Genomic DNA, 9,483 nt, shown 5'->3' with positions numbered 1-9,483 from the left:
AAACTATTGCGATAGTCAGAACTATACGATATATAGTCAAAAATAATATCCCGATATGCAACTATCTGCCCGCCATTCACTACTATCGATCCAGTCCCTAGCAGAAGCTGAGGAGGAGCCAGTTGCTAAGAGAGATGGGTCTTTGTGCTCTGCTCCCTCCTAGTTAATTAAATACTACTTTATCTGTTTCATGCCTTCAATGAGGGTACCTGGCATGAGCCCAAGCTGCTATACGTAGATAACCATGGCAATAAGACATGATTAATGTGGGCCCCATTTGTACTGTGCGCCCTGCTGCGGTTTAAACACATTGTTTTTGTCTTAATATCCTGTTGATCCCAAACTGCACCTCTGAAAATGAATTCAAAGTGGCTCTTTGTGGAACACGTGTGTAATATCTGCATTGCAGGATCCTAATTCAGGAAGCCCATTAATTAAAGACATGGCTTTGTTTTCCTATGTAAAACATAGGCAGGTGTTGGGTACTTATGATCATCAGCATCCGAACTTGAGTGATTAGTGCTGCAGACAGGCAATATCAATTTCATGTCAACATCCTGCATTCATTCTGTGCCAGCTCTAATGGTTTTGCAGTCATCTGTAATCAAAGCAACCTTCCAGAAACAATGTTTTTCTTTCATTAACAGCACATCTATCAATGCTTTCCTGCGTTCCACCTCAATTAACAGCAACCATGAAGCCAAATTTAGTAAATTGATCATCCTAAGCTATATTGGGTACTTTATTCTGTGTTAGCATTTGTTTTACACAACTGACTATTGGACTTTGAGAAGAAACATTTTGAAATGAATGAATCATAAAAGGTTTTTCATGTATAGAATATTTGAACTTGATGTGCTTCATTTGGCTGAACTATAATTCTGCACAGATCATCCAGGTGTGGGCTGGTATGAATTAATACACTATGTTCTGTATTGTTATCAAAGGAATTAGTTGAACATTATCAGGCTGTAGCCTGACAGAATATTCCCTGTATGCCGGGGGCTCATTACCAAGTGAAATGACTGCACTTAACAGATTCAGAATGTACCATTACTCAAGCAAATCAGGCCAGAAAGAGAGAGAATAAATCAGAGTATTGAACTGGTGTTAATTCAACTTTGTAAAGGAACAAGTGATGAACAGCAATTAAAGTCAATTTAAAAATAGAAGCTTAAATAAACAAATGTACAGGTTAACCAGATACCATGGACACAACTCTAAATATCACTCATCCAATTATGATTTGATATTGTACATTTGAAATAGAAAAGCAGTTAACTAAAACACCCAACATTGGTGCAATTTATATTGCAAACAGAATTGACAATTTATCACCACCTAGTGGTCTTCGTAGAATAAAAATATACAAGTAATTTTGAACCAACCAATCCCAATCATAGGTGGCTCTTTCTAAATGAACTGAAGGAGAGACTGAGAGGAGAGGTGAGACCTTGGGGTTTCTGAATGAGGCCTCTCCCTGCACCAGGAATGTTTTCAGATGGCTGTACTGGGCTGGGTCTTGGGCCTGGGGGGACAGGCACCTCCACCCTCCCCACTGGGGCCTGGGTCTTCAGGGCTCCGGGGCTCTCCTTGGGGACCTGGGCTGCTGGTATCGGGAGAGCCAGGCCTCTTCCCAGGGAGGTGAACACAGGGAGAATGGGTGGTGTTGGGTCTTTCAACAGGGACCTCCCTCTGCCTGCCATTGTGTCCATCACTATCTCCAAGAGTCCTGGTGCTCCTGATTTAGCCACTGGGCTGACGACTCCAGACGGCTGTTTCCTGTAGCTTTGCTGGGCCTCTTGTGTCAGGGCACTGGTCATAGCATGGAGGTCAGAGGCCCCCAGGGTATTGCTGGGACAGGGTGTCTCTGCTGGGCCCTGCCCTGGTGCTGGGACTACAGGCGCCACTGCTGTGGGGACAGGAGGGGCTGGTTGTCTTTGGGTGGCTGTGTCCTGGCCCTGCCCATTCTGTGATGGGGGTAGGGGTCTGGGGTTGGAGCGCTCCAGCAGGCCCTGCTCAGTGACAGGGTAGCGGTCGACGGCCCACTTCTGGCGCTTCTGACGCGTGTGCTCCAACTCCCGCAGCTCCCTGGGCAGCTCCAGAACACTGCTCTGTAGACAGACACACAGCTGCCCATTAGCTTCTATATCATCACAACACAGACATTTACATCTCAGACCATTACTGCCATGGAGATCTATTCATTTTTATGTCATTAAATATTCTCTCAACATTGCCATATGTACAGTAATGAGTAAGTGGCTCTGGACGTTTGAGGATGTAAATACTATATCTGCGTGGTTGTGTTGGGTCGTGTGTGTGAAGCTCAGTGGCTCACCGAGCCGATGTTCTGCATGTGGACAGGTTCCTCTCGGCTGCCGCTGAGGTAGGAGTCCACCAGGCCTGTGTAGTCAGCCATGAGGGCATCCAGCAGCACCAGTCTCAGAGGCTGCAGGTGGATCACCGACAGGGCCATGACCTTCAGCAGGGACAAAGGGCAGGGGCGCACGTACCACACCTCTTTGTCCTCCTACAGGTTTAGTACAGACACACCGATACAGTTTAGTACAGACACCTTGTAAACCTTTAACACACACAAATACAAGTCTTTCAACAGTTCTGTTCCACTGAGACAAAGACACAAACACCACATCCATAATGCTGTGCTATGTTCCCTCCTTTAGGGTTCCGTACCTTGGTGAGCTGAGACTTGATGTTGAGATAGGAGAGTTGTGACGAGGACATCTTCAAATGTAGGCTCACCACTGTCGGTAGGGTACTGACCCTGTCTGGCAGGAAGCCACCAGTCTCTGTGTAGAAGCACAGGATATCTGCCACCTATGGAGAAATAACATGACTACATTGCTGTGATAATTCAGGTAGGACAACACCTGTTATGATGCCTACAGGTAAGAATCCATTCATAGAAGAACAACATTTAGGCTGCACACTCTACAGTACCTGAGTGTCAAAGACGTTGGTGAGATTTACTCCAAACTGAGCCATCAAACATCCGGCGAGGCTCCGACAGTCATGAGTGACCTGAACAACAAATATATACAGACAGAAATTGCATGAGGTGGAAGTGAAATGGGATAATATGTCAAACTCTCCCATCTAAATGACTCACCTTTAATATGTGGTTATTTTCTAGGATCATGGACAGGCCGTTCTTGAAGGCCCGGGCTCCAAGCAACAGGATGTCAAAGAGGTACACCTTGTTCTTAGTGGCAATCTACAAAGAGACATAGTTCAGTTCAAATTTCCAACGATGAAAAGTAATAGATTGTGTGAAATAAGACATGCATATGAAAAAGCCTAGGTAGGAAGTCTCTTTCCTCACCTGCAGCCAACAGAGTCTCTCGTGCTGGAACGTCCCGATCCCGTCAGCTCCTATCCCAATCACCTGCTGCTTCCGGATGTGCATCATCTAGGTGGAGAGCATGACCAAGCAAGGCGCTAGAGAGTTCAATCCGTAAGCCCACAGGACAGGACACACACCTCCTTAAGCTCCCACTAGATTCATTTCCCTCAAATGTTATCCACCTTTGTATGCCAATAGGCTATGTAATGTGAAGCTTACACCCAGGGCTAGGTGATATGAAACTGTGATTGTGAGGGTTAGGTACTCACAGCAGGACCAAACTTCTCATGGAACTCATCAATGACCACAAAGTTGACATGGCTCTCATCATCATCATCTGAGGATGGCAGATATCTATTTGTAGTACTACATAGATCATATAAACCAACTAATGACAAAAGCTAATGATGCAAATCTATGGCTTCTACTAGCTAAACGTGTACAATATAGTATTTAACCTGAGGTCAACTCACTCAGTATGAGACCCTTCCTGTAAGGCTGGAACTCTGCCACTGTCAGGTGACCTTCAGGTCTGTGGTCACTGGTGTTATCTCTGAGCAGACAGTCTTTTGGTATTATTGCATGCAATACTAATGACACATTCATTTATCCGTGAGCAAAGTCAACTATTGTAAAATATGACAGATGCATACAAAGAATGATTCCATGGTTCGATAATCTTTCATCCATTCACTAATGACGTCAATATCGGACATACCGGTCAGACTTTGTTACATTTGGGAATTCCACTGAAAGATAGAAGGGTAACTAATAGTTATACATAGCAGAAGACCAGAGACAATTCGATTCAACTTGTAAAAGTATCTAGTAATAATGACAGAAATAAAAGTGCATGATTCTGGCTGCCTACCATTGAGAATTTCATGTCCAAAGAATAGTTTCACTCCAGGGAATTTCCTTCCATTCTTGACATCCACAACTGAAAAAGATTAAAGCCATACATTGCAGACTACTAGCTTCATACAACAGTCAAATACTAGCTAGCTACACTACTGTTCAAAAGTTTGGGGTCACTTAGAAATTTCCCCCAAGAATTATCCTTTAAAATAACATAAAATTGATCACAAATAGTGTAAGCATTGTTAATGTTGTAAATGACTATTGTAGCTGGAAATGGCTGATTTTTAATGGAATATCTACATAGAGTTGAAGTCGGAAGTTTACATACACTTAGGTTGGAGTCATTAAAACTTGTTTTTCAACCACTCCACAAATTTCTTGTTAACAAACTATAGTTTTGGCAAGTCGGTTCGGACATCTACTTTGTGCATGACAAGTCATTTTTCCAACAATTGTATACAGACAGATTATTTCACTTAATCACAATTCCAGTGGGTCAGGAGATTACATACACTAAGTTGACTGCCTTTAAACAGCTTGGAAAAGTCTAGAATTGATGTGATGGCTTTAGAAGCTTCTGATAGGCTAATTGACATCATTTGAGTCAATTGGAGGTGTACCTGTGGATGCATTTCAAGGCCTACCTTCAATCTCAGTGCCTCTTTGCTTGACATTATGGTAAAATCAAATCAGCCAAAATTGTAGACCTCCACAAGTCTGGTTCATCCTTGGGAGCAATTTCCAAACGCCTGAAGGTACCACGTTCGTATGTATAAACACCATGGGACCATTCAGCCGTCATACCGCTCAGGAAGGAGACGCGTTCTATCTCCTAGAGATGAACGTACTGTGGTGTGAAAAGTGCAAATCAATCCCAGAACAAGAGCAAAGGACCTTGTGAAGATGCTGGAGGAAACAGGTACAAAAGTATTTACATAACCTGAAAGGGCGCTCAGCAAGGAATCAGCCACTGCTCCAAAACCACCATAAAAAAGCCAGACTATGGTTTGCAACTGCACATGGGGGCAAATATCGCACTTTTGGAGAAATGTCCCCTGGTCTGATGAAACAAAAATAGAACTGTTTGGCCATAATGACCATCATTATGTTTGGAGGAAAAAGGGGGAGGCTTGCAAACCAAAGAACACCATCTCAACCGTGAAGCACGGGGTGGCATCATCATGTTGTGGGGTGCTTTGCTGCAGGAGGGACTGGTGCACTTCACAAAATAAATGGCATCATGAGGTAGGAAAATGATGTGGATATATTGAAGCAAGACATCAGTCAGGAAGTTAAAGCTAAATTACAAATGGACAATGACCCCAAGCATAATCCCAACGTTGTGGCAAAATGGCTTAAGGACAACAAAGTCAAGGTATTGGAGTGGCCATCACAAAGCCCTGACCTTAATCCTATAGAAAATGTGTGGGCAGAACTGAAAAAGCGTGTGAGAGCAAGGTGCCTACACACCTGACTCAGTTACACCAGCTCTGTCAGGAGGAATGGGCCAAAATTCACCCAACTTATTGTGGGAAGCTTGTGGAAGGCTACCTGAAACATTTGACCCAAGTTAAAGAATTTAAAGGCAATGCTACCAAATACTAATTGAGTGTATGTAGACTTCTGACCCACTGGGAATGTGATGAAATAAAATCTGAAATAAATCATTCACTACTATTATTCTGACATTTCACATTCTTAAAATAAAAGTGGTGATCCTAACTGACTTAAGACAGGGAATTATTACTAGGATTAAATGGCAGGAATTGTGAAACTGATTTCAACTGTAGACGTACAGAGGCTCATTATCAGCAACAATCACTCCGGTGTTCCAATGGCACAGTGTTTGCTAATCCAAGTTTCTCATCTTAAAAGGCTAATTGATCATTAGAAAACCCATTTGCAATTATGTTAGCACAGCTGTAAACTGTTTTGATTAAAGCAGAAATACAAAAAAAAAATGGCCTTCTTTAGACTAGTTGAATATCTGGAGAATCAGCATTTGTTGGTTAATTTACAGGCTCAAAATGGCCAGAAACAAAGATCTTTCTTCTGAAACTCGTTAGTCTATTCTTGTTCTGAGAAATGAAGGCCATTCCATGCGAGAAATTGCCAAGAAACTGAAGATTCCAGAACACAAACTGGCCCTAACCAGAATAGAAAGAGGAGCGGGATGCTCCGGTGCACAACTGAGCAAGAGGACAAATACATTGGAGTGTCTAGTTTGAGAAACAGACGGTGTTTTACGGGTACTATTTAATGAAGCTGCCAGTTGAGGACTTGAGGCATTAAAATTATTTCACAATACTGATGGATTAGCTCCTATAGAGATATTACCATCTATGGCTGCAAATATTAAGGCGTATTATTCTAATGCAATTTTTTAAAGCTCTAAAAATCACCGATTTGGCACATTACTGCACACATCAGGCTACACATATGCTCCCTCGAATTTTCCATCTCTCCCCCTCCCGGAGAACCTGAGCCCTAGGACCATGCCTCAAGACTACCTGGCCTGACGATTCCTGGCTGTTCCCGTCCCCAGTCCACCTGATCGTGCTGCTGATCCAGTTTCTGCTGCTCTACCTGCGGCTATGGAACCCTGACCTGTCCAACGGACGTGCTAACTTGTCTCGGACCTAATGTTTCGACCCTCTCTCCCTCTACCGCACCTGCTGTCTCGACCTCAATGCTTGTGTAACGGATGTGAAATGGCTAGCTAGTTAGCTGTGGTGCGTGCTAATAGCGTTTCAATCGGTGACGTCACTTGCTCTGAGACGTTGAAGTAGTGGTTCCCCTTGCTCTGCAAGGGCCACGGCGTTTGTGGAGCGATGGGTAACAATGCGTCGTGGGTGTCAGTTGTTGATGTGTGCAGAGGAGCCCGGGTATGGGCGAGGGGACGGACGTAAAGTTATACCGTTACACTTGGCTACGAAAAGCCAACTAACATTTTACTTCTGAGGTGCTGACCTGGTGCATCCTCTATAACTCGGTACCCCCTGTATATAGCCTCGTTATTGACATGTTTTTTTTCCCTTCCCCCTTTCATCAATTTAAATATTTACTTATTTTCTTAACTGCATTGTTGGTTAATTAAGGGATTGTAAGTAATAATTTCACAGTAAGGTCTACACCTGTTGTATTTGGCACATTTGATAAATAAAATTTGATTTGAACAAAATTTGATTCAATCGACTGGTCGATCTCCAAGCCATTCCTAGTCTTTCAAATATTTATGTAAAAAAATAAAGCCTTGTGTTCCCATTTGTTTCGCAATGTTGGTGGTAGGTGTACTTGATTCAGCAGCCCTAGCGCTGGGTAGGCAGTGTTCCCATTTTATGTATCTGAAGATAAAACGATGCCTATCGGGCAGGCCCAGAGAGCAAATCAAGTGCACCTATAGGCTGGCTAATTAGATAACTGCAGACACCGTGATCTGAGCTTCCTCAAGCCATAGACTGTAAAAAGAAACGAACGCACAGCAAAGTTGATCATGTGAGATTAACACTTATAACCATGACTAGTGAGACTCAATGAATACAGCGAAGAGCTGCTGTTTTATGAGTAAGTTCATGCCGTTATTCAGCACTGTCAACCCTTTGTTCAACAGTTTTATAAGCAATAAAATGCACATTCGCCCAACTTCCACTCATGCTACAACCAGCACTGCAATGAAAGAGTATAACAACGTGTTTTGATAAGCGTTATTATTTTCATCTCGTCTTTTAACGTCAAGGAATATTTTACTTTCTCTGGTCATAGGAGTAACATGAATTAGTGCATGAGGCAGAAATAATGCAGTAGGACAAGTTTCGCCATCAGCTGGAAGACTCCTCTTTTCTCAGCGGATGGAGGGAGAAGAGGAACTATGAGTCGGGTGAGAGGCAGCCTCACCGCTGCTCCATCCCTCCCCTCAGACTGGCCATCGGAAGCAGGCAATCAGTCCAGTAAAAAACTAATATTATACTCACTCAGCCATGCCTTGCAAGTAATACAACAAATTACCTGTGTGATCATATACCTAACATTTTTAAACCATTTGAAAAAGGTCTGAAAAGAACATTGGGCAATTACAACATAGCCAATATGCAGTGATATGCTGTAGCCTACTTTTTACTGAAAAGTTTTTAATTGCTTAATGTTGCATAGGATTACGTTTATTAAGTAATGTAAAGAAAAACAGAGTAGTGGCTCTCGTTTTGCATCTTGACTCAGAAAATGATCGACTTCAAAAAGGTTGGTGACCACTGCTCTATAACCACTGTTATTATTACTTGACCCTGCTGGTCATCTATGAATGTGTAAACATCTTGAAGAACGACCTTGTTCTCCACCAGGCAGAGACAGAAGAGGACTGGTCACCCTTCAGAGCCTAGTCCTAGGGTAATGAGTTTTTACTAGCCACTGTGCTTCTAAATCTGTGGGGTTTTAGGCTGGATTCTGTATAAGCACTTTGACATCTTCTGATGTAAAAATGGCTTTATAAATACATTTAACTTGGAGATTCTTTTGGGAAACGGGGTCCAGGTCAGTCTCTAGCACACGCGTACACCTTTGTGGAAAACCCGCCTATGCTGGCTAACTAACGTTAGCTACCATAGCAAACTTGCTGAGCTGAATGTGATCAGATACCGTGGAGATTCTTTGCAAAAAAATATGACCATGTAAAACAGTTAAATCAAGATAAAATAAGTCAGTACATTAATTTTATCTTACCGTCCTCTAAAATCACAGTTTTATTGGCGTTTATCCGCTGAACAATTCCAAGGAAAGTCGCAGTCTTGAGGGTCAATTTGATGCGCTTTCTCTTGAAGCTATCCATGAATTGAAAGTCGTCCATGGTCATATTTCTAAACAACAATTGCTATGCTTGTTGTCAATGTATCAAGCAAAGTTAAAGCTAATGACAGCGAATCAATCTCTGTCGAGACTTTTTTTTAACCAACATGTGCTTTGACCAAAGCAGGTGCGAGGAATCAACTACGTGAACGTGATTGATTGACGGCCAGGGGGTGGAGCGTGTGAGGGGTCAGGCCAAACAGTCGCATAGAGATGGGTAGCTGGAGAACGCAACATTGTACATGTCCCATATGGCGTCTGCGAGAGCAGATGTAGTTACCACAGCCACAGCCACAGTTACAAACCCCGCCTATTTTTTTATTTTTTTTTATTTTATTTAACTAGGCAAGTCAGTTAAGAACAAATTCTTATTTTACATTGACGGTCTACCCGTATTTTTACAAAGTATTTTCTGA

General features: G+C 42.7%; 1 protein-coding gene across 1 annotated transcript; it reads right to left on the bottom strand.

Annotated features, from left to right (window-relative positions):
* Nucleotides 1–1,091: 1,091 nt before the first annotated feature.
* exd1 (exonuclease 3'-5' domain containing 1) lies at nt 1,092–9,206 on the bottom strand. Its single transcript, XM_064953850.1, has 11 exons — nt 8,945–9,206; nt 4,239–4,307; nt 4,086–4,116; nt 3,841–3,920; nt 3,637–3,704; nt 3,347–3,433; nt 3,134–3,238; nt 2,965–3,045; nt 2,698–2,841; nt 2,342–2,533; nt 1,092–2,114 (listed from the first exon to the last, which is right to left on the bottom strand). Exons 1-11 carry the CDS (start codon nt 9,072–9,074, stop codon nt 1,398–1,400), a joined length of 1,704 nt encoding a protein of 567 aa, XP_064809922.1. The 5' UTR covers nt 9,075–9,206; the 3' UTR covers nt 1,092–1,397.
* Between the last annotated feature and the right edge of the window lie 277 nt (nt 9,207–9,483).

This window comes from Oncorhynchus masou, chromosome 32 (assembly GCF_036934945.1).
Source record: "Oncorhynchus masou masou isolate Uvic2021 chromosome 32, UVic_Omas_1.1, whole genome shotgun sequence".
Lineage (NCBI taxonomy): Eukaryota > Metazoa > Chordata > Actinopteri > Salmoniformes > Salmonidae > Oncorhynchus > Oncorhynchus masou.
Note: the sequence above shows the minus strand (reverse complement) of the source record. Positions and strands in the feature narration are given on the sequence as shown.

Excerpts from the sequence above, each read along its gene's own strand:
- exd1 (XM_064953850.1), bottom strand. The coding sequence starts at position 9,074 with ATGACCATGGACGACTTTCAATTCATGGATAGCTTCAAGAGAAAGCGC. Across the intron at positions 4,117-4,238 it reads TGGACATGAAATTCTCAATG|TGGAATTCCCAAATGTAACA; the intron begins GTAGGCAGCCAG and ends TCTATCTTTCAG. Across the intron at positions 3,434-3,636 it reads ATGAGAAGTTTGGTCCTGCT|ATGATGCACATCCGGAAGCA; the intron begins GTGAGTACCTAA and ends CTCTCCACCTAG.